Below are 26,348 nucleotides of genomic sequence, written 5' to 3' on the forward strand. Positions count from 1 at the left end.
AAATACTGCACAAATACTGGAGCCGCAAAAAATTAAAAGCCTTATAATGAAGGCAAAACATGCTGTATGTATCTATATTAGCTATATTAGCGTCTTATCAAAATGACTACGTTGGCTACAAATATATAATGAGCATTCATAATTAAATGTTTATTTTCCCAGCAGTGAACCCGAAAGAGATTAATGCAACACGTGACTACTCTGTTGTACGATGCCGCCTCAAGTTTAACTTCATTACAATACTAGTAATAATGAATTAGAAGAATGTTTGTGTTATGTTTGTCCTCCTACAGAAACCATATTAAAAAATACACTGCTGGCCAAAAGTACTGGCACCCCAGCAATTCTGTCAAATAATGCTCAATTTCTCCCAGAAAATAATTGCAGTTACAAATGCTTTGGTCGTAATATTTTCATTGATTTTGCTTGTAATGAAAAATCAAAAAAAGAGAATAGAATATAAATAAATCATTATCATTTTCCTCCAAAAATGGGGCAGACAAAAGTATTGGCACCCTTTGAAAAATCATGTGATGCTTCTCTAATTTGTGTAATTAACAGTACCTGTTAGTTACCTGTGGCACATAACTGGTGGTGGCAATAACTAAATCACACTTGCAGCCAGTTAAAATGGATTAAAGTTGACTCAACCTCTGTCCTGTGTCCTTGTGTGTACCACATTAAGCATGGAGAAAAGAAAGAAGACCAAAGAATTGTCTGAGGACTTGAGAAGCAAAATTGTGAGGAACCATGGGCAATTTCAAGGCTACAAGTCCATCTCCAAACAACTGAATGTTCCTGTGTCTACCGTGCGCAGTTTCATCAATTAGTTTAAAGCCCATGGCACTGGGGCTAACCTCACTAGATGTGGACGGAAAAGAAAAACTGACGAGAGATTTCAACAAAAGATTGTGCGTATGGTGGATAAAGAACCTCGACTAACATCCAATTAAGTTCAAGCTGTCCTGCAGTCCGAGGGTACAACAGTGTCAACCCATACTATCTGTCGGCATCTGAATGAAAGGGAACTCTATGGTAGGATACCCAGGAAAACCCCACTTCCGATCCAGAGACATAAAAAAGAATGGCTGAAGTTTACCAAAACTTACCTGAGAAAGCCAAAAACCTTTTGGAAGAATGTTCTCTGGTGAGATGAGACAAAAGTAGAGCTTTTTGGGGAAAAGCATCAACATAGATTTTCCAGGAAAAAAAAAAAAAAAGGCCTTCGAAGAAAAGAACATGGTCCCCATAGTCAAACATGGCGGAGGTCCCCTGATGTTTTGGGGCTGCTTTGCTGCCTCTGGCACTGGACTGCTTGACCGTGTGCATGGCATTATGAACTCTGAAGACTACCAACAGTGTGAGAAAGCTGGGTCTCCCTCAGAGGTCATGGGTCTTCCAGCAGGACAATTACCCAAAACACACTTCAAAAGTCACTAGAAAATGGTTTGAGAGAAAGCACTGGAGTCTTCTAAGTGGCTAGCAATGAGTCCAGACCTGAATCCCATAAAACTCCTGTGGAGAGATCTGAAAATGGCAGTTTGGAGAAGGCACCCTTCACATCTCAGAGACCTGGAGCAGTTGGCCAAAGAAGAATGGTCTAAAATTCCAGCAGAGCATTGTAAGAAACTCATTGATGGATACCGGATGCGGTTGTTCGCAGATATTTTGTCTAAAGGTTGTGCTAACAAGTATTAGGCTGGGGGTGCCACTACTTTTGTCCGGCCCATTTTTGGAGTTTTGTGTAAAATGATAATGATTTGAAAAAAAAATTCATTCTCTTTTGTGTTTTTTCATTGCAAACAAAATAAATGAAGATATTACTACCAAAGCATTTGTAATTTCAATCATTTTCTGGAAGAAATTGAGCATTATCTGACAGAATTGCAGGGGTGCCAATACTTTTGGCCAGCAATGTATATACTGTATATATTTCCCTCCCCCATCTTTTTCCATTTCAAAACTTTTTTGAAAAAGCTCCAGGAAACCACTAGGTCAGCGCTAAAGAGCAGCGGGTTGCTGATCCCGGCCTAGAGTGTTCATCCCAAAATATTCAATTGAAGGGGAGAAAAATACTTTTTGTGGCAGACTCAGTAAAAATGTCAGGGCTATGTGTTCTCATCAGGGCATTGGTGGAGCATGCATGGAGTAGAAAAGATTTAAATGAACTCTAAAAATCCTGCATAGTCCCTTTATTTAATTTCATAATAATATCATGAATTGATAGATACCAAATTACGGTAATAAAAAAAATTTACAAAACGAGTAGGGCTGTCAAAATTATCGCGTTAACGGGCGGTAATTAATTTTTTAAATTAATCACGTTAAAATATTTGACGCAATTAACGCACATGTCCCGCTCAGACAGTATTCTGCCTTTTGGTAAGTTTTACAGCAAGGCTTTTTTTGCTGTCTAACAGCGAACTCTTGTGGTCGCTTTGCGACATGGTTTATTGTTTTCTTGCCAGTTCGATATGGCTGCACGACGTCTCGGGCTGACGCCTACGTTGTAATGTTGTGCTTATATGATCCTTGGACAAGATTTGTCAGTAAGTATGGTTGTTGTAAAGAATGTACATATTATGTTAGTAAGCGAAATGTTATATTTTTTGTATGAGACGCTTTTTGTTTATGTTTAGTGAACCTGTATAGCGTGCTAAGCTAACGTTGTTGCTAATGCAATGCTTGTGTACTTTTTTTTTGTAGTTTTACGACAGTCTAAAGAGGACAATGGTTTGAGGCCATTTTATTAATAAATCAGATGAAAAAGGAAGAAGTCTGATTATTAAGGCGTCGTTCACTAGCTGTCTAGCTTTGGAAAAAGTAGACGCATAGACAGATTTAAATGACAGTACAGTGAAATGCCCACTACAGTCCTTATGTACCGTATTTTGAATGTATATTTCCATCTTGTGTCTTATCTTTCCATTCCAACAATTTATTTTACAGAATATATATATAATTTACAGAAAAATATGGCATATTTCATAGATGGTTTGAATTGTCATTAATTGCGATTAATTACGATTAATTAATTTTTAAGCTGTAATTAACTCGATTAAAAATTTTAATTGTTTGACAGCCCTAAAAACGAGAAATACACTCTGGTTACGGCCCCCAATAACACTCGATCATTCGCTGCTAGCCTCTCCCAGTCAAAATGGATTTGACGACTAGCGTTGCTTATGTTTCATTCTGCACTAAAGTACTAAAGTAAAGTAGAGGTTAGCATGTTGCTCTTGACCTATTTGAGGCACATACACAAAAAAGAAAAAAAATCAAGACAACATGGTGAGCTCTAGGCTTAACATAATGTCAAGGGGGCAATTTAGTGCTTCACAGGTTCTTGTTGTATCTGAAGAGCTGACTCTCAAAAGGCTGAAGCCTTGAGGATTATCGGGTGTCAGCGATTCTCTGCACTTATCCGCCGCATGTTGGAGACACCTCAGATTGTGTGGTAGGGATGGGAATAAAAATCGATTTGTCAATTGACTGTCTCTTGAGAATCTTGTTGATGGTGTGGAATTTTCGCAATCGAGTGTTCGTGTAAAAAAGACTATATTAGGGAGTCAATTATGTCTTGATGCAGCAGACACCAAAATGAATGCCAAGACGAATTGTTTTGACAGTTATTTGGTATGAAGCCAAGATGTCACATGTGTAGAAGGTATGTACAGTGATGGACGGTTTTCCCGAGCGTGATGCAGTTTGAGTCCTTTGTGGTTTGCAATAGTGCTAAATGGATTTGATTTAACAGACACCTGGGCTAATTCAGTAGAAGTGGGAAAAGGTCCTCTAATGAGCAGTCTCTAATGCGAGAGACATCTGAAAAATAAGTCACTTTCTTTCTGTTCTATAATTTCTGCATTATAATAGCAGGACTAGTTAGTACTGGTTTAAGTAAAACTTTAACAGTAAGATTTCTTAAAACTAGATTCTGGAAATTTTTCATTTCAAGTTTAGATGTTATTTAGAAATCCAAATCTTAACATTACCAATGTAAAGGTTGAATCTAAAAAAACAAATTGGAGGGGGAGGTGTTGTCATGGTAACACCACTGGTGCATCACTGTTTCACCAGGGTGAGATACGGGGGTTGAGGGCTAGAGTAACATTTAACATTGTAATTAGGGCACGTTTAATAACAGCATGTGATTGGGGTTGGGACTCATTGTGCTGCAAACCCACGCAACCCAAATACCCACATGCACAAGCATCTGCTTCATGTAAATGTGCAAATAAAGCCAACATCTATATCTCTTTCTTAAAAAAATATAGAGAAAGGATAAACATCTGATGAGGTGATTATAGTTAATACATACCTGCAGTTATAGCATGAGCACCAGTTAACTCCCCATTGAACCCGTTTTCTCTTGCAGAAAAGGGGGGAGAGGTCGCGTGTGTTCCACCAGTCTGGCATGTCCTGTACGAGGAAGATGAGAAACCATTTGCCCCATGGGTACCAGCGGGCGGCTGTGCCCCCGAAGCGTCCCACTGAGCGGCACCGTCTTCTGGCTGTCGGTCATCTGCCATGCTGGTCCAAGCTCAGGGCAGGGGAAGGGGGAAATTGAGGGTTGACTTTCGTTCTGTGTGGCGAGATGAGAGGCAGACATGGTAACAACTCAGCATGTTATTAAGTGCGAGGTTAGCAATGTCAGCTAAAGGAGAGCGATGGGAGACAAGAGAAGGCCGAGGAGTCAAGAATTTGTTCATCAGAATTCCTGCTTCAGACTCACTAAAATGCAAACCTCAGTCTACCTGTCAGAGAATGGCTCTGTTAATATTTAATGGAGACTGTTTAAGCTTTTCCAGCTAATGAATAATCATCAGGTTTTGCATGATTAAGCTTCCAACGGATATAAGCATGACAGCCCAATAGAGACTCTGCAATGAGCACAACACACTGACTCCTCCACTCAGAATGCCATACTGGTACAGTATATCTCACTTGATGACTCCTTCCCTGTCACAGCTTGTCATCCACCACTGTGACCCTGCTTGGGGCTTCATCTGAACAGCACTCCGATTTATTAAAAGCCGTAAAATATAAAAATGAGGTTGTCATCCTGTCTTGCTCCTGCCTTTCTGTTGATGAGGGTCACTTTGTGTTTGGTCGCTGACCTCCACAACCAACTTGATCAACCTCAGTCGTAGACTGGCGGACAAGACAACCACCTGTGTATATTCTTGCCAGGGAGTGCAAGGCTGACACATATTCTGCAGGGTCTGAGCAAAATTCTTTCAAGGAAATCCAAATTACGTCTTATCTTGAATGGAAACTGCAGTTTGCATAGTTATGAATGTGTTTTTTTGTTCCATTTTTATTTTATCAAATGAAACCATCTCCTGCCCCAAAATAACATATTGCAATGTGAATCACATCTGAAGTGTTACACATGCTCAAGAGGCTGACTGATCTGCTCTTTGCACCTGCTGCATGGTGGCACCATGACGATGCATTTTCTGTGACTGAAAAGAGCAGTCACGAATCACCTTTTTAGAAGGTACTACAGTCTAATATTCTGAAGTTTCTTGTATAATACAGTTTTGTATGGTATATCTACATCTTTTATACCATTAATTTAACCTTTCTTAGAGCATTCATTCAACTTTTTGGCTGCCATTGACATCCAATCCATTTTGACTGGGAGGGGTTTAATTATTATTAAGACCTTGTCGGGGACAGGGCCTTTGGATTGGCAGACCACGGAGGTGGTCCCCCTTTTTAAGAAGGGGGAACAAAGAGTTTGTTCCAATTATAGATTCTAATCAGTGGTGCTGGAAAGGAGGGTCGGTCGGGAAGTCGAATCTCGGATTCAGGAGGAGATGTGTGATTTTCGTCCCCGCCGTGGAACAGTGGACCAGCTCTACACCCTCAGGAGGATCCTTGAGGGTGCATGGGAGTTCGCCCAACCGCTTTACATTTGTTCTGTGGATATGGGGAAGGCATTCGACCTTGTGCCTCTGGGAGTCCTGTGGAGGGTGCTTCGGGACTACTGGGTACCAAGCCCCTTGGTAAGGGCTGTTAGGTCCCTGTATGACCGGTGTCAGAGTTTGTTTCGCATTGCCGGCAGTAAGTCGAATCCGTTCCTAGTGAGGGTTGGACTCCGTTAAGGTTGCCGTTTGTCAGTGATACTGTTCATAAGTCTTATGCACAGAATTTCTAGGTGCAGCCGAAGCGTTGAGGGTGTCCAGTTTGGTGGCCTCAGCATTCGGCTCTGCTTTTTGCATATGATGTGGTGCTAATTGGCTTGATCATGCTGTGACTTCAAACTCCGACTGGAGCTGTTCACAGCTGAGTGATGAAGATCAGCACCTCCACATCCGAGACCACGGTCCTTAGTCAAAAAAGGGGGGAGTGCCGTCTCTGGGTCTCGGATGAGATCTTGCCCCAAGGGAGGAGTTCAAATATCTTGGGGTCTTGTTCACGGGTGAGGGTATGCGGGAGATCGACAGGCTGATCGGTGCAGTGTCTGCGGTGATGCGGGCTCTGCACCGGTCCGTAGTGGGGAAGAAGGAGCTGAACCAAAATGCTAAACTCTTCATTTACCAGTTGATCTACGTTCCTACCCTCACCTGGAGGGTGAGAAGCTTGGAGGGACTCTGTGTCGAGCCGTTACTCCTCCGCCTTGAAGAGGAGCCAGTTGAGGTGGCTCGGGCATCTGGTTCGGATGCCTCCCTGGAGAGGTATTCCAGGCATGTCCCACCGGTGGGAGGCCCCAGGGACGACCCAGAACACGCTGGAGACACTATGACTCTCGGCTAGCCTGGAAACGCCTTGGGATCCTGCCGGAGGAGCTGGTTGAAGTGGATAGGGAGAGGGAAGTCTGGGCTTCCCTGCTAAAGCTGCTGCCCCCGGAACCTGACCCTGGATTAAGCGGTAGATGATGAATGGATGGATGGACCATGTCCACATATGTGTGGGCATTATAATTAGGGTCACGTAGGCCACAATTGTATACCGAAATGGTAATATTGTGGCGCTATAAGGTATTAAATATTGTAAATACTAACAGTATATTGGAGGTGTGCCTTACAGTGTTCTCCGCAGCAAACTATATGGTTCTTCAATTTAATTTGAGTGTTGTTACCTTGGATTTTTGCAAAGTTAACATTATCATTTGAGAATTCTTTTTTTATAACGCACAAGGACAAGGGTACTATTTTCACACTTCAGATATCGAAATCATTTGGTTTCTGGCCACACTTTTTGATCCATCAACTTATATTTCTTTACTCAGATCTCTAAGTATTTTTCCATAACATTTTGCAAGCCTGATGTCTCTTCTCATCTTCCTAATGCTAAGGTTCTTCTTCGAAGCTAAGCACCATTAAGATAAATTATTGCAAATTTGCTGATTGGTCTAACAGATGCTACTAAACGTTCAGTCTCCTTCTGGAGAGATTAGCACAGAAGGTTCACCACTTTGATGAAGGGCACCTTTAGAATAATTGACAGGGGTTGGAAGGGAGTCATTCTATCACATTCCCCGGCAAGACAAAATCTATAAGGAATGACTATTCTGGTCGATAGAGTTAAGACCGTCCTAACAGGACTTAATTGCAATTCTCAAACAATGCATGCACACGCACACACATAATCCAAATTGTTAGCTTGAACTACGTCTGGTACACAGTCTGTTTTGTTAACGTGAACAAATGACAAGGCCAACAAGGCACTGTTTTTCTTAGTGGCTTCGATATGTGTCATTAGTCTAATTTCTTAGCTTTTTTTCTTTCCACCCATGAGTCTTCCTCCCACCTGCTATTTCTTCCTACCTCTTTACCTGCCTCTTAGTATTGTCCTTCCACCTACACACTCCTCCCCCAGCTTCCATCAGCCTTCATCTTTCCCCTCCTCTCCGCTTTCGCTGCATTTTTTTTTTATCTCCCTCCTACGTTCTGAACACATTCACATGCCAACATCTCAGTGTGTGTGTGCGCGTGCGTGCGCGTGTGTGTGCACGTCACACAGATGCTGCATTGCAGGGCTCTACTCTCAGGGCCGCCTCACTGCAGGAGCTAGAGAGCTGCAAAGGAGCTTAGGGATGCACAGCCTCTTTTTATGTTAATAATAATATTTCTACCTCGATCATCCAAGTAAATATGACAAATGGACCATTTACATAAAGGCCCAACCGACCTGCTATAATAAATGTTGACTGCAAAAAGGTAACACTGTCAAGGCAGCTAAAGTGAGCTTAAGAGGCCTAGCGGGTGTCCTGTCTTAGAAATGACTTCACCATGGTTTCTGAGTAAAAAAAGCCACTGGCTCCAGCTTCATATTCACAGTGTATTAGTGAGTGCAAACTTATCAGGGCAGTACAGTGGTATGTTACCAGATTTGCTTTATCCCAATTATATGGTTGTGATGGAAGTTAGGGTCTTGGTTTGCACCCTGTTGTGTGGAGTACCTCTGGGTTCTTCGGATTACTTTCACAATTTAAACACATGAACACTAGCATACAAACTTCCTTTGGTCCAGCAATCGTTGTGCTTAATTTTTGCCACATGTGGCATCTTGTTGTCAATTACTGTAATTTTTGCATTATAAGGCGCACCTGACTAAAAGCCGCCACCCACCAAATTTGGCACGAAAACGGCCTTTGTTCATTTGTTGACTACAAGCCGCAACTGTCCTCACTGTACCAAAAGTTATTAACCGGTTACACTATTTGACAGCGGCATCATATGATTGTTATAAGACCAAATGAGCCACCATGAAGCTTTGAACCAATTGGCTGCAAAGCTTTATTGCTTCAAGAAGCTTCAATTGGCCATCACTGCTCCCTTGGTGGAGACAGTCAACCTCAGCTGCCACTGTCAACACTGTTGTTGTTATTATTTCAGTTTCTTCAGTTAATGTTCCAGTTGTTTAATTAATTGCTAGTTATGGTATTTGGCAACACTTTATTTGACAGTGGTGCCATAAGACTGTCGTTAGACAATCATAAGTATGACATGATACCGTCATGAGCAATTATGAATGCTTCTAACACATGTCATTTAGTGTCATCCGGCAAATTTTGAATGGATGCAAAAGATCCAAGCTGCACATAAATGGAGTTAGTGACTTAATTTGCTGGATGACACCTAACGACATAAGCATTCAGTAATGCCCATGATAGTGTCAGGTCATAATTATCTGTCTTATGACAGTTTTATGATGCCGCTGTCAAATGAAGCATTAACAATTTACCCAAATAAATCAACAAATAAGCCACACTAGACTATAAGCCGCAGGATTCAAAACGAAGAAAAAAAAGTAGCGGCTTATAGTCCGAAAACTACGGTAAATAAGAGGAAGTGAGTTCAGGAGCTCTATTATAACATAATGTCTTGTTACCAACTTTTTTTCATGGTAGTGCTAAAGAACTATGGTGTAGTTATTTTAGAAGCCTTATTTGAAGAAAAAAAGAATGTACAGCGGTACCTCTACATACGAAGTTAATTTGTTCCAGGACCTTGTTTGTAAGTCGAAATGGTCGGATTTATTTCATATACTGCATATAATTTTTTTACCCTTTTATTTGGACAGTGACTATTTTTGGTAATATTAAAAAAAAATTTATTTAAAAAACTCTCCCTGTGGCCTACATGACCCAAAATGCAATGTCCACATAGTGTATGTGGATGCCAGTTCTTAATTCTTTTTTTGTTTTTTTTAAATATTTTTAATTAATAAATATAATTATGAATTATAATTATAAGACATTGTTAATACATTAAGAAATACATCGAAGCTAAAAAAAAATACATCAAAGCAACACTAGGGAACTTTTCAACCTTTATATAATATTATCATAACATTTGTGATGACATGTCGACTGACAACTAGTTGAACGACACCTCTGTTATGGCCTGAGGGGTTCTGTATCGCTTTCACCGGCACTAATTACCTTTGAGGAGAGTGGTAGGAACACTGCCACACAAAAAAACTACAAGTGGTGTGAGGGCTTTATGGCATATGTCACTTCCCCCTTTTCCCATTTGATATAAAGACAGAAAGATGGCAGAGCAACAAAAGACATGAAAAGTTTTGTCCGAGGAGACAAAAAAAAAAAAAAAGCAAAAGGGAGGCTACAAGGATAAAAGGACACTCAAGAATAAACATTGGCCCTGCTTTCACTCACTGGCGTGACAGGGGCGGAGGGCCGGTGGGGGAATTATTATGTAACAAATCAGGTTCTAATGTGGCGTTTGTGTTTTGCATGGTGTTCCTGAACACACTGTTTGACTGACAACAGAAAGAGAGAAGTGTTTTTATTTTCACTTTTCATGTTCTGTTGTTGTTGGCCGTGTTGTATTTCACAAGTTCTAAAATAAATTATTAAAAACCTGACAACTTCCTTGCCAGTGTTACAACAATAATAATTGTCACCTTAAGTAATAAAGTCTGGCGAACGGAGGTCGAAGGAGGACCATCGAGATCGTAAACATATTTCGGCCGTATTGTCGAGCCAGTTCACTGACGCGCACAGCACGCTCATATTTTACTATCATTTCCAATTTAATTTAAATGCTAAGCGTTACCTTTTTCCTTTTTTTCACCACCTGCATTCACCTTCTTGGGAGCTATGTTGATTTCTCTTACAAGAAAATCTGCCGTGCGTCCATAAAATTGAAATTGCGATGCTGTCATAAATTGTCGTATTTTGAGCATGTCGTCATGTCGAGACATATCACGAGTGAAATTTTATGACGGATGTCGAAAGGATCGTACAGTGGTACCTCGACAAACGATCGCTTTGACACACTATCTTTTCAACATCCAACGTAAAATTTGACTCGCCATTTGTTTCTACAGCCGACGACATGATCTAAATACGACGATTTTTGACAACACTGCAGTTTCTTTGTTTCGCCGGAAGACGGACGCACAGGGAGAAATCAACAATGGATCCAAAAAGGTTAGTGCAGGTGGAGAAAAAAACAAAAGGTGACACTTACCATTGAAATGAAGATGTAAATGAGAGCAACTGGGTCGACAATAGGGCCGCAGAATGTCGATCTCGGCCGGCAGTCCTCCTCCGTTCGCCAGTCTTTATAAGTTAAGGTGACAATTCTTAGCGTGGTAACATCGCCAAACAAATCGCCAGCTTCGTCAGGTTTCTAATTATTTATTCCATCAACTTGTGCAACACTGATGCCAGCATCAAAACACAAAGTAAAATAGAACTGCGCTCTCTTGCTCAGCGTCACGTCAGCCTCACGGTGCGTTCAGGTACAGCAAAAAAAGTCCGCCACATTAGAACTTGATTTATTACATTATTACAGGTATTATTACTATTATTAATATTACTATTATTATATTATTATTATTATGATTTTTATTCATAATTTATTTGTTTTGCTCTTTGTAATTGTTATTTGCAATAGTAACAGGAGTATTTATTGAAGATTTAGTGTAGGTTTTGGGCTGTGGAACGAATTAATGGAATTATAATGTATTCTTATGCGAAAATCCTGCTCGACATACAATCATTTCGACATACAAACAAGGTCCTGGAACGAATTAACTCCGCACGTAGAGGTACCACTGTATGTCGATGCGATCGTATGTCAAGGTACCACTGTACAATCTGGTTATGGTTCCATTAAACCTCAAACATTGATTTTATTTATTTGGTTTACCGTATTTTTCGGACTATACATTTTTTTTTAGTTTTTTTCATAGTTTGGCAGAGGCTGCGTCTTATACTCTGGAACGACTTATGTGTGATTATTTACGGGTAGGTCGGGCCGACTTCTCTCTCTCTCATGTTTTTGAAAGAAATATACACTCACCGGCCACTTTATTACGTACACCATGCTAGTAACGGGTTGGACCCCCTTTTTCCTTCAGAACTCAATCCTCAATTCTTCGTGGCATAGATTTAACAAGGTGCTGGAAGCCTTCCTCAGAGAGTTTGGTCCATATTGACGTGATGGCATCACACAGTTGGTGCAGATTTGTCGGCTGCACATCCATGATGAGAATCTCCCGTTCCACCACATCCCAAAGATGCTCTATTGGATTGAGATCTGGTGACTGTGGAGGCCATTTGAGTACAGTGAACTCATTATCATGTTCAAGAAACCAGTCTGAGATGATTCCAGCTTTACGACGTGGCGCATTATCCTGCTGAAATTAGCCATCAGAAGTTGGGTACATTGTGGTCACAAAGGGATGGACATGGTCAGCAACAATACTCAGGTAGGCTGTGGCGTTCCAACGATGCTCAATTGGTACCAAGGGGGCCAAAGAGTGCCAAGAAAATATTCCCCACACCATTACACGACCACCACCGGTCTGAACCGTTGATACAAGGCAGGATAGATCCATGCTTTCATGTTGTTGACGGCAAAATCTCACCCTACCATCCGAATGTAGCAGCAGAAATTGAGACTCATCAGACCAGACAACGTTTTTCCAATCTTCTATTGTCCAATTTCGATGAGCAGGTGCAAATTGTAGCCTCAGTTTCCTGTTCTTAGCTAAAAGGAGTGGCACCCAGCGTGGTCTTCTGCTACTGTAGCCCGTCTGCCTCAAAGTTCGACGTACTGTGCATTCAGAGATGCTCTTCTGCCTACCTTGGTTGTAACGGGTGGTTATTTGAGTCACTCTTGCCTTTCTATCAGCTCGAACCAGTCTGGACATTCTCCTCTGACCTCTGGCATCAACAAGGCATTTCCGCCCACAGAACCGCCGGTCACTGGATATTTTTTATTTTTCGGACCATTCTCTGTAAACCCTAAAGATGGTTGTGCGTGAAAATCCCAGTAGATCAGCAGTTTCGGAAATACTCAGACCAGCCCTTCTGGCACCAACAACCATGCTGGTGCAAGTCACTCAAATCACCTTTCTTCCCCATACCAATGCTCGGTTTGAACTGCAGGAGATTGTCTTAAACCATGTCTACATGCCTAAATGCACTGAGTTGCCGCCATGTGATTGGCTGATTAGAAATTAAGTGTTAACGAGCAGTTGGACAGGTGTACCTAATAAAGTGGCCGGTGAATGTATATTCATATATTTACAGTAAAACGATGTATGAATGTTCAATAAAATAAATAATTTGGATAAAACAGGGAAGGCGCTGTGCATGCCTGCGCACGTGAACGGAGTGGCCCCGCTTACTTTTCAATCTTCACCGCCCTCCCCAAGCATCCTGGTATTTCGTTTTCGATATGGAGCAGCTATAGGAGTGAAAAACAAACGAAAGACAGGGAAATTGAAAAGCAAACAACTGCAGCAGGAGTGGGATATGGAAAGGATTCAAATTGATTGTTGAAGTTGCTATATGGAAACCAGTATCGGCTTCGCTGAATGTAAACAAAAGAGGCGCTTTGGTCTCATACGAGAAATATATCTAATAAACTTTTTCAGCGTTATTTTGATGAGTAAATGCATTTTTTAATGATCATAAAAATATTTAGACTATTTAAACATTGAGAAAACGTGTGGGTTTTTTTTTCTGCCAACTCGAGGAGATTAAAATAAATGTCAAATCCACTATCCGCCTGTTAGAATAGACACGCAAATATAAAAGATATAAATGTTTATTGAATATCACGATCTAACTTCTAGCGTCATGTAATGTTAGCATACCGTACACCTATTCAGCCTGTTGTTCTCTATTGTATTTTAAATTGCCTTTTATGATGACATATCTGATAGAATCCAGCACCAAGAACAAATACATTTCCCTCAAAAAATGTGACTTATACTCCGGTGCGACTTATATATGTTTTTTTTTCCTTTTCAGCGCGCATTTTTTGGCTGGTGCAACTTATACTCAGGTATGACGTATCATCAGAAAAATACGGTAATTCCATTTTATTTAACTCACTACATGCCATTGACAAGGATAGAAGTCCAATTCATTTAAACTGGGAGGACTGGCTGTGAATGCTCATGTGCCCCATAAATGGTTAACTCAAAACGAAAACAGCACCCGCCCACGACACCAAATATTAAATAGACTCCAGAAACCACGAATAAAAAGCCCCTTATCCAACCCCCATCGCCAATCTCACTACCAGGAAATTTGTGCAGGAAACAATGAGAGCTCATAAATGCGTGACTGCCTTTCAGCGGACCTTGGTGTTGATCGTCTCACTGAAGCGGCTCTTCTCTTCCCACTCAATACCCACTACCCACTCAGCTCCTAGCAGCCTGCACTCACATGTGCATCCACCCACATGACCATTTCTTTTATGGAGGTAACAGACATCCTCTTTCTTGCCTTCTTTTTCTTTTGCACTCATTATATTGCTCTTTTATTTCAATAGAAAGTTTTTCTTTTCATCAATGTGACAGGTACATAGCATATTATTGTATATACATTTTTACAGGTAAAATTGTATTAGCGAAGGGGGGGGGGTTAATTTGTCACATATTTCACTCAAGAATATCTTGCAATCAATACATTTTATATTTGATATTCTTTTTGTTTACTGAAATCTATTTTTTCAAGTGATGTATTATCGAACAAAGACAGCCTGACAAATTGACACATTATGGGGTTGGTTGTTAATTCTAATTCAGATTTTTTTTTTTTTTTTTTAAATGATGACAACTTGAGAATAAAATTTAAGTTATTTCTAAATAATAATCTTAATAAACATGGAACGTTACAAAGAATACACTATAACGTTACTATAAAATTAGAGCAGATTTACAATATTGCTTCAACATAACACAACAAATATCCTAAGAATCCTTTGAAATGTTGATGCCCTGAAAACCAACCCCATCCAAATTGTGACAACAAACTCCCACCTCTTTTTGGGTGGGCTAAAAGCTAAGCTAACATTCCACTGGTTAGCTTGAAAATCTGAATAAAAACTAGGTTTGTTCTCATACTTTTGAATGGTAACCCTTACATAACTATAAACCTATTGTGTAAAAGGAAGGGTGAAAGTGCTATAGTTTCTTGCTGGAACTCCCTAACATAAAGGTTGCCACGGAGCCACAATTTTTTTCTTTTATTTGGTGGGTGGAGGGGGGGGTCAAACCTCCTAAAACCACAGAAATGTAAAGAAAACTGCTTTTGGCAGGTACCAATAGCACACAATAAAACACAACATGTTTTACACATGCATTAGGCACTGCACAAGGGCGTAGGTTTGAAAAGGGACGGTAGGAACATGACACTACCAACTTTTCAGGATGCTCAAATTGTCCCCACCAACTTTTAAGCAACCTTATTTGCATTATATAATGACTTCAGTTATAAAGGTAATTGAGATTGTCTTCCCATATGTTGTAAGGATACAATTGACTCTACCGTTTTTAAGTGAATTATTTTCATTATGTTCATTTACCCCTTTTTACTTGCTGAATGTGCCAGTCCATATTTTCCCTGAAACACAAGTTTGATTGGTTGATGACTTGACGCCCCCCCCCACACACACACACATGCACTCACAGCCCCGACAGAAATACAATGTCGACAACATGCCACCTCCTCCGCCCCCTTCGAAGAGGAGGGATATTTGGAGGTTTTTTTCAGCCAGCAGCCACTGTAAGTAATGTAAAAAGATGTCAATGTTGTGGAGGTGGGGGAAACACCACTAATTTTGCTACTGAAAGTCCGACCTGTATCAGAGCTTGCATAACATTAAACTGTGTGCATTTGCTAACCTGCAAAACTCAAGAAGGAAGCTGATAAAAGAGAAGTGTCCTCGTGTATATATTTTCTACTGTTAACATTAACTAAACTGTGAGAAATGTAGAGATCAGAGGTTTACCTGCTTCTCCCCAATTTTAGATTTTTATTATTTACTGTAGCACCTGACTAAATTTATATTATATTTTATTATCACATTTGAGACAAGCATTTATGGACCTCATTGCAGTAAAAAATGTTTAAAGCGTTAATTGTTCAATGTCACTTTAGTTATATTTGTTTTACCACGGGAGGAGGTAGCAATGTAGTAGTAATGCTTAATCTATCATTTACCATACAAATTAGAGAAAATATACACAAATTACAGTGGGGCAAATAAGTATTTAGTCAACCACCAATTGTGCAAGTTCTCTTACTTGAAAAGATTAGAGAGGCCTGTAATTTTCAACATGGGTAAACCTCAACCATGAGAGACAGAATGTGGGAAAAACCCACAAAATAACATTGTTTGATTTTTAAAGAATTTATTTCCAAATTAGAGTGGAAAATAAGTATTTGGTCACCCACAAACAAGCAAGATTTCTGGCTGTCAAAGAGGTCTAACTTCTTCTAACGAGGTCTAACGAGGCTCCACTCATTACCAGTATTAATGGCACCTGTTTCAACTCATTATCGGCATAAAAGACACCTGTCCACAATCTAAATCAATCAGAATCTAAAAAAATGTTTACTTTTTTTTTTTAATCTATAAATGTCATGTACGAGACGGAGGACCCAGTTGCGTATCGCAGACACAGGATTTTATTGATGTTGACAGGCAAGGGAAAACTATCAGGTCAAGCGATAATGGCAAGTTGACATGCAGACCTATGTTTAATCGCTGACGACCTGACACTGGATGTTGTCTGCTCGAGGCTTATATAGTGTTCTCAGTTATTCTTTATGACATAATAAAGGACTTTGTGATGCATGAGTGTGAAGCGACATAATAAAGGGCTTTGTGATGCATGAGTGTGAAGCAATATGATGAAACATTTCTAGCTGAAATATTACACATGCAAGAAGATGAAACATTAATGGCAGAAACATTAATACGTGAACATTACTAGCTGAAATATTACACATGCAAGAAGATGAAACATTAATGGCAGAAACATTAATACGTGACAATAAAGACCACTTAAAGCTTTCAAATTTTATTTTTTCTGTTGGAAGAACATCAGAGCAAATAAAATAGAATAAAATAAGCCTATTTCCTTTTTCTTAAAGATCTGATTAATTTTCCGTTGCATTGCCCTTTAATGTCGCATTTATTCAACAAGCCATTCTTTTTTTCCTTTTCTTGTTGTCCCAGAAACATGCATTTCAACCAATCAGAGCTAACGATCCATGCTCATCATGTCAGTATTTCAGCCAATTAAATGGACAACCGGAGTCCAGGCAGGGTGGTATGCTTAGCGCATGCCCACATCAACGCGAGTCGACTGTCTCATCGGACTCGGATACACACGCTGGGAGAACTCCGTGGAACTCAGTGGAATAAATAAATAATAAATACCGGTGGAAACGGATAACGCTACAGAAGCACTTGGCTTCTTGTTAACAACTGTGCATGTAAATCTGTTAGTAATTTGTTTTCTTTTTGGACATGCATGTGTGGCAGTTTTTTTGTTTGTTTTTTTTCTAACATGGAGGTTTGACAGTTGCCGTCATATTTTCAGGATCAAAGCACCGTTCCGCACCAGAATTTTATACCCGAACAGCGTTCCGGACCGTTCTGGCCCACTATCCCCCCTGTGTAAAAGTCAATTAAAAAAGCTTAGTAAAAACCTTACATTGTTATGATTCACTCAAAAAATTGCTTTTTTTCCCCCTCTTGCCTCAAAGAGACGTGTGATTATACAGTAAAAACAATGTAGATTTTTTTTTTACCCTGGGCACAATTATGAGAATTTCGAAACTGATACTCTGCAACACTGGCGGATGGTGATCAAATTATAGCAAGTGTGCCAACAAAGCTATGGGACAACAAACCACATATCCCCAATTACAATAACAAAACCAATCAGAGCTAGTCGGAGATATTCAACCACTAGCTTAATTAAACAAAATGTACAGTTTACAGTTTACAGTTTATGTAAAGTTTTTTCTCTACAATCAATCAGTCAATCAATCAAATCAATCAATCATAAATTATTTATTTTTATAAACGTAAAATGAAATTATACTCTACCAAAGGAGTTAAAATATTACAATCATTTATAACAAGAGTAAGTGTATTTACCTGATTCTCAGGTGTGGGATTGGCAGTGAATTGACCTCTAAAAATAATTTTAAAAAACTTTTAAAAAATAAAAATAAAAAAAGGATGTCCTCCTTCTTTTGACGATTGAGTTGAAGACTGTCACACAGTTTCTTCGAGGAATCTAGAAATTATTTTAAAAAGAGAAAAATAATAGCTAAATAGTTCATATTCTTTTGAATTTCCAGCTGTTTATTTCCAAATAAACAGAATAACTTCTGTCACGCACCTGTGTCAGTACAAAATGATCATTTAAGGTCATTTTGTGTTAAAGATTACAAAAGAACTGGATGAAATCAACCTGGTTTATTATTTACAATAAACATTTGACTGTCAATTTTATGGAAACTGAGCTTGTGCTCTGTTAAACAATCAGCGACAAAAAGAAAATCTCCCCACATGTAATATTCGTAATATTTTCCCATCCAGCCCACACACTTTGACCGATTCTCATCCTTCCAACTTTGAAACAGTCCAAAAGTTCAAGAGACAGTCCCTCTTTCAGTTTCGATTAAAGTTTATGGTCGCATCAAAAACGCAATGTTTTATATATATATATATATATATATATATATATATATATATACAGTGCCTTGCAAAAGTATTCGGCCCCCTTGAACCTTGCAACCTTTCGCCACATTTCAGGCTTCAAACATAAAGATATAAAATTTTAATTTTTTGTCAAGAATCAACAACAAGTGGGACACAATCGTGAAGTGGAACAAAATGTATTGGATAATTTAACCTTTTTTAACAAATAAAAAACTGAAAAGTGGGGCGTGCAATATTATTCGGCCCCCTTGCGTTAATACTTTGTAGCGCCACCTTTTGCTCCAATTACAGCTGCAAGTCGCTTGGGGTATGTTTCTATCAGTTTTGCACATCGAGAGACTGACATTCTTGCCCATTCGTCCTTGCACAACAGCTCGAGCTCAGTGAGGTTGGATGGAGAGTGTTTGTGAACAGCAGTCTTCAGCTCTTTCCACAGATTCTCGATTGGATTCAGGTCTGGACTTTGACTTGGCCATTCTAACACCTGGATACGTTTATTTTTGAACCATTCCATTGTAGATTTGGCTTTATGTTTTGGATCATTGTCCCGTTGGAAGATAAATCTCCGTCCCAGTCTCAGGTCTTGTGCAGATGCCAACAGGTTTTCTTCCAGAATGTTCATGTATTTGGCTGCATCCATCTTCCCGTCAATTTTAACCATCTTCCCTGTCCCTGCTGAGGAAAAGCAGGCCCAAACCATGATGCTGCCACCACCATGTTTGACAGTGGGGATGGTGTGTTCAGGGTGATGAGCTGTGTTGCTTTTACGCCAAACATATCGTTTTGCATTGTGGCCAAAAAGTTCAATTTTGGTTCCTCATGACCAGAGCACCTTCTTCCACATGTTTGGTGTGTCTCCCAGGTGGCTTGTGGCAAACTTTAAGAGACTTTTTATGGATATCTTTGAGAAATGGCTTTCTTCTTGCCACTCTTCCATAAAGGCCAGATTTGTGCAGTGTACGACTGATTGTTGTCCTATGGACAGACTCTCCCACCTCAGCTGTAGATCTCTGCAGTTCATCCAGAGTGATCATGGGCCTCTTGGCTGCATCTCTGATCAGTTTTCTCCTTGTTTGAGAAGAAAGTTTGGAAGGACGGCCGGGTCTTGGTAGATTTGCAGTCGTCTGATGCTCCTTCCATTTCAATATGATGGCTTGCACAGTGCTCCTTGACATGTTTAAAGCTTGGGAAATCTTTTTGTACCCAAATCCAGCTTTAAACCTCTCCACAACAGTATCTCGGACCTGCCTGGTGTGTTCCTTGGTTTTCATAATGCTCTCTGCACTTTAAACAGAACCCTGAGACTATCACAGAGCAGGTGCATTTATACGGAGACTTTATTACACACAGGTGGATTCTATTTATCACCATCGGTCATTTAGGACAACATTGGATCATTCAGAGATCCTCACTGAACTTCTGGAGTGAGTTTGCTGCACTGAAAGTAAAGGGGCCGAATAATATTGCACGCCCCACTTTTCAGTTTTTTATCTGTTAAAAAGTTTAAATTATCCAATAAATGTTGTTCCACTTCACGATTGTGTCCCACTTGTTGTTGATTCTTGACAAAAAAAATAAATTTCATATCTTTATGTTTGAAGCCTGAAATGTGGCGAAAGGTTGCAAGATTCAAGGGGGCCGAATACTTTTGCAAGGCACTGTATATATATAAATAAGGCACACAGAACAGAACCAGAAACATACGGTATCTAAAAACATCCCCATTTATTTTCAATGGCCCCATTAATTTCCAACTGGAACAAAAAAAAAACAAACATCAACGGAAAAGGAACTGAAACACTAAAAATCTACAGCAAGTAAGCCAGAAAGGACTTAAAATCAACAGGAGATTATTGTACGGGAAGTGACGCCAGAATGTCCCAAAAAGTGCAGGGAGCGACCCAAAGTCGAGTAAGAAAATTAACTCATTGTCCACTATTAACAATGGTGGACAACCTATTCAATTAAACTGAGAGGATTGGCTGTGAATTCTCATCTTTCAGTGCCATTGAAGGCACGAGACACCCAATCCATTTTGACTGGGAGTCCCAGTCAAAATGGATTCGACATCTAGTGTCATCAACGGCAGCCAATGAGTTAACAAGGAAGTGACCCAAAAATGCCCTAAAATTAAGAGAAAGTGACCAAAAATCTACAAAAAGTGACCCATGGGAGAACAAAGCATCCCCACCCAATTCTCCCAGAAATTGAGTTTTCTAGTTATATTATTAAGTTCCAAGTTGTTGCTATTGCATCAAAATCATATGATATGAACCCGTTTCCCCACAAAATATTGGCACAATACGGGTCGTCCCCTGGTTACAAACAAGTTCCGTTCCTAGGCTGGGGACGTAACCCAAATTTCCGCGTAAATCGGAATCAACCCTTTAAGTAAATCTCAAAATAACTATCCAAAAAGTCCAAAAGTATTGTATTTTATTTAATGATGGTGGATACACTGCCCTCTAGTGGCAGCGTTGGGTCTGGCTGGACTGTCGCCTTGTATGACTGAGACGCAGACTAAGACATCTGATATGGATAAAGGATAGCTGCGCTCTGGTTTGGCAGACATAAGGCTGTAAGTTGTTTCAGCTAATATATGTTTGTACACGCATTTTTAATAAAGTTTACAGCTACAATTGGTGGAGTTACATGTGAGCGATTTGCTATGAGAATTGTAAAATCGTTATTATTCATAGCATATAAGCTAGCGGACTTTTGTTCGACTATATTCACATACTGATGCAACTAGATGGACATTTGAACACCAACTGTTCTGTGTCAAGTGTTTTATTTTTAAAATGCAGGTCGTTTTGAACATAAGTGTACACATGTGTGTTACAGCTTTACAAAATGTCAAAAGTTAAGGACGTAAAAAGGTTCATATTGCATTGTTTACTGTCTGTAAAGCTGAACAACTTCCGTTTATTGTGGACAAAACATGCCATATTAATAAAGTCATGCAAAAAATAAGATACTGTGAGGTACAATGAGGTGCTGTTTATGCGACTAAAAAAAAAACAACAACAACAAAAATGACTGGAGACAAAATGGCAGACGAGACTTCTGCGTCGTTAAGTCGAAATCGCGTAAGTCGAGTACGTCGTAACCCGGGGACTACTTGTATATGGTGTAGGCACTGTTGATATTTCAGACAGTAACATTGAAATCAGCCTTCGTAGGTTGGACAGTGATGAGTGATGATGGATATATATGCACACCCCTGTCACGCTTCCACCATAAATACCCACCAAAAGTCAGGGAAGGACTAGGTTAATTCAGCATTAAGACTTCAATCGCTTGACGGGTACACAAAATCCCCTTAACTACAGCTCACTGTGAACGTGTGAAGTGCTTGAGGCTGTGGTTCTTTTACATCTTCTCTCAGTCTGTCTGAACAGGTAATTTAAGCTTTTCAAACAGCTATTTTTGAAGCAGCAGCTACAAGTTTTCTTCCTTCGGGTAAGGTTCAAGCGCACACAGCGGAGAGAATTTTCTGTTTTTCAACAAGTCCTCGCTCCTATCTCGCGCTACACTTTCATCTGGCAAGTGAGCCATATTTAAGTGAGACGAGAGCAGCAGGATTTGGAAACTTACTTTTTTTCCTGCAACACGAAGTTTTTTGACCAGGAGAAGTGCAAAAAAAAAAAAAAAAAAGAAAAGAGAAAAAAGAAAAAAAGAAAGAAAAACTATCGGTTTTCAGCCAATAATAGTCTAAATGTGGTTTAAGGCACTAGGTTTGAATGACAAACTAGACATTCCCCGTCTGTAAGAGCTAGCTGCAACGGGAATTCAGTTGTTTGGATAGACAAATGAATCATTGAAAATTATTATAACACAATGATGAATCATTTAAATTGTGGAAAAACAATGTGATAAACAGTGAGGGGTATTCTGAGTCTTGTTGTCTGCTACTAGCCTTTTTACTGGAATTGATGAACAGTTAAAATAATTTAGGTTGTATTATAACAATTGTTCAACCTTCTATAAATGTGGTTATGTTTATTAAAAACAAAATAAACTGTACAGGTAACCACACAAGACTTCCGTTTATAGTTCGTAGTAAATAAACTGTGACTCAGCAGCACCACCACTGTTTTTGTTCGAAGACTGACAATGCCCTTTAACCATGCTAAACAAAAGAGGTAGAAGTTCTATAGGAGAGGCAAGAAAAAATATGCTGCAGCCATGCCAAAGGGAAGCAGTAATCTCACAGAAACACTGCCATGCAATTTCACTGCATTCATCTTGAAATCTATTTGAAGTGCTTTAAAAAAAATAATTAATTTCAATTCAGACATTGTCAAGGTCGCCACGGGATACTTTTGTCGCCTGCTTGCAATGCATACAATACATACACAGTAAAGAACTGTATTTGTCTGCATTATTTCTTCCAATACCTCCCTTGGGCAAAAAGTGAGTCAGTGAGTGAGTCAAAACATACAATCATAGACTTCATAATGTATTGACGGGACACAGGGCGTGGGGCCAATTCATAGGGGGCTTATCGCCGTCAAAACTTAACAAGTGGAAACACAGACAAAGCTTTTTCCGTTGAAAATTCTTGTGAATAAATGCCTAAATCCCTGAATTGTTTATAGATATGGATATAAAACAGTCTCGATTCTTGGTTAGAAAAAAAAAAAAAAAACGGGCAGTTAGCATTTATTTTATGTAAATACGTCAAATGACCTGCTAGACTTTAAGTCCCCCTTAGTACAACAGAGAGCTTTTTGCGTTGAAAATTCTTATGAATAAATGCTTAGATCCCTGAATTCTTTATAGATATTGACGTAAAACAGTCTCGATTCTTGGTTAAAAGCAACAAAAAAAACAGGCAGTTATTTTACGTAAATATAATGTGTGTGAAGTATAATACTAATTCTGTAGCGGTTAATTGCTCCCATTGATTTTTTTCACAACGTTTCAAAATGCATGCATAGTACGAAAAATATAATAATTACCTTGAATCCTCAAAGAAATCGCTCCTGAGATAATCGTTCCTGTTTGTATGCAGTACAGCTTTCATACTACAGCGGTACAGTACCTCGACATACGATCGCTTCGACACACGATCTTTTCGACATCCGACGTAAAATTCGACTCGCCATTTGTTTCTACATCCGGCGACATGCTCGAAATATGACGACATGACAGCATGGTGGATTTTCTTGCGTGACAAATCAACACAGGTTTCAAAAAAGTTAGTACAGTTGGTGAAACTAGGAAAAAAGTGATGCTTACCTTTGAAATGAAGATGTAAATTATAGAAAACTACTGTATGAGCGTGGGGTGCGCATCCGTGAACTGGCTCAACAATGCAGCTCCACGGTCCTCTTCCGACCACCGTTTGCCAGTCTTTATAAGTTAAGATGACAATTATTTTTGTGGTAACATCGCCAAGGAAATCGCCGGCTTCGTCACATTTTTATCATGTATTTAAGAACTTATCCAACACAAAATGCCCATTGTCCTCCGCAGTTGACTGTGCTCTCAAGAAAACGTAAGTATTATCTCTACCGCACCGACCTATCTCACTATGACGTCAGACACACACGTCCGATTCGTTACATTATTTACAGGAATCATTATTGATTATTATTATTATTATTATTATATTTTTCCGATTTTTATTAATAACTTATTTGTTTTGCTATGTTTAATTGCCATTTGTAATAGTACCAGCAGTATTTATTAAGGATTTAGTTTAGGTTTTTGGGCTGTGGAACGAATTAATGGAATTATAATATATTCCTATGGGAAAATCCTGCTCGACATACGACCATTTCGACTTACAAGCAAGGTCCTGGAACGAATTAACTTCGTATGTCGAGGTAACACTGTATTTCAACCTAAATCCAGCATTAGATCGCTGCATGTGACCGACTGCTAAAAAATGAAGCAGAGTGTGGGACGGCCCCCTTAGGGAAGGCGTGACGCAGTGACTGGGGAATGTGTCACGTCAATACATTATGAAGTCTATGACACAAATAATGACGCAATGCGTAAATAAAAAATCTTACATAATTATGTGATTACTCTGGGACTGCATCATTGGCATAGCCTGGTTATTAACACCTAAGGTAATAAATTTGTTATACTAAAGAATTCTACAAGATTGATGCTTGTACTAAGAAATTACAGTTTGGAATATACAGTCTTTAATATCGATAATACTCTTAATATAGACATACAGATTGAAAATATTACCTATGTATTCAGAACGTGAGCTTTATTAATTCCAAGTGTCTTGTAATAATACTAAAGACTATTTCTTTTATTTTGTCCAGCATCTTTGCTGTCTACATCATCTTGAGGGAAGGCTTTCTAACACATACACACACAAAATTCACACTGTTAAGGACGCAATCAAAGCTCTCTGTTTATCTCTTGGGACTTCGCATCCAGCAGCCACCTGTCATTTTCAATACAATCAGCAAAGTGTACTGGTGTACGCAGGCTTGTGTGTTGTTGTGCTTCAAAGGGTAAACTAACAGGTCATGTACATGATTGATTCATGTAGCAAATTGTTTATTGTAGTATAGTTGGACAAAACTACATCTGATTTCCCGATTGATGGAAATGGGATTGTAATGGGTTAACTCATAGAAAAAAAATATTCAAAAAAGATTAGAGAAAATGATCGTCAGAACAACTTTAAGTCGTGCAATTGTTTTCTTTGCAGGCATGTGAAAACATGTTAAAATAATACCTGAATTGAAGAAATCACGTGTCATTCAAATAAGGAGCAGTTCATATGAGAAATGTTTTTAGTTTAATAATCATTTACAAATCTTCTGCCCACAATGAGCCGCAAATGGTGGATAATCTTGAAGTCGTGATTGATAAAGAAAAAAAACGTAATTTTTGGACTATGCGCCGCTACGTTTTTCCCTCATTTTGAATCCTGCGGCTTATACTCCAGTGCGGCTTATTTGTTGATTTATTTGGGTTAATAAGTAACACTTTATTTGACAGCAGCGTCATAAGACTGCCATAAGACCTTCATAATTATGACATGACACAATCATGGGCATTAATGAATGCTTATAACGGTTGTCATTTAGTGTCATCCGGCAAATTATGTCACTATCTCCATTTATTTCATTCTTTCAAAAGTGAGATAATTTGCCACATGACACAAAATGACATCTGTCATAAGCATTCATTGATGCTCATGGCCGTGTGATGTCATAGTCATGGTCTTATGATAGTCTTATGGCTCCACTGTTAAATAAAGTGTTACCAAACACCATAACTAGTAATTAATGAACCAACTAGAACAGTAACTGAAGAAATAGTTAGCACTGAACATTAATTTTGATTGTAATTTACATCTGTAGCGCTGTAAAGCATGCTAGAAAGCATGTTGGATGACAACAGTGATGATAGCAGGTTGCAGCAAAGGTAGACTTTCTCCCCCAAGGGAGCAGTGATGGCCAAATGAAGGTTCTTGAAGCAATGAAGTTCATGGGGTTCATTTGGTCTTATGACAGACAGTCTTATGATGCTGCTGTCAAATAAAGTGTTACCGGTTAATACTGTATCTTTTGGTGTAAATATCCCATGGCAGAGTGAGGACAGTTGCGGCTTATATTCCAGTGCGGCTTATCTATAAACAAATGCCGTTTTCGTGTCAAATTTGGTGGTTGGCGGCTTATAGACCCCAATCACCAACGTCACACAATGACGTGTCGCTGTATTGTGCCGCCATATTGTCCGTCATTATTTGTCCGTATTCTCAATGGTCTCAATTTATCGTGCAATTTATAGTGCAATTCATGGAAGCCCCGGTGCTTTCAGACACTGTAAACTCATTGAATGTGTTGCATAAAAGGCGTTATGTGGAAAAGCTTCGGTCGATCCATATTTGATGCCTAA

At 39.4% G+C, this 26,348-nt stretch overlaps 1 protein-coding gene across 6 annotated transcripts in view; it reads right to left on the reverse strand.

Moving 5' to 3' along the window:
• Positions 1–26,348, reverse strand: part of LOC130926753 (microtubule-associated protein 2-like) — a 120,464-nt gene that overhangs the window by 57,611 nt on the left and 36,505 nt on the right. For 5 of the 6 annotated variants that reach the window (XM_057851913.1, XM_057851910.1, XM_057851909.1 and 2 more), the window contains exon 2: positions 4,322–4,585. In XM_057851913.1, the coding sequence (XP_057707896.1) occupies positions 4,322–4,532 (211 nt within the window). In that variant the 5' untranslated portion in view covers positions 4,533–4,585. Of the gene's footprint in view, positions 1–4,321; positions 4,586–17,897; positions 18,040–26,348 lie in introns of all 6 variants that reach the window. The other variant, XM_057851907.1, reaches the window with a different exon arrangement.

The sequence above is a fragment of the Corythoichthys intestinalis genome, chromosome 12, assembly GCF_030265065.1.
Source record: "Corythoichthys intestinalis isolate RoL2023-P3 chromosome 12, ASM3026506v1, whole genome shotgun sequence".
NCBI classification, from domain to species: Eukaryota; Metazoa; Chordata; class Actinopteri; order Syngnathiformes; family Syngnathidae; genus Corythoichthys; species Corythoichthys intestinalis.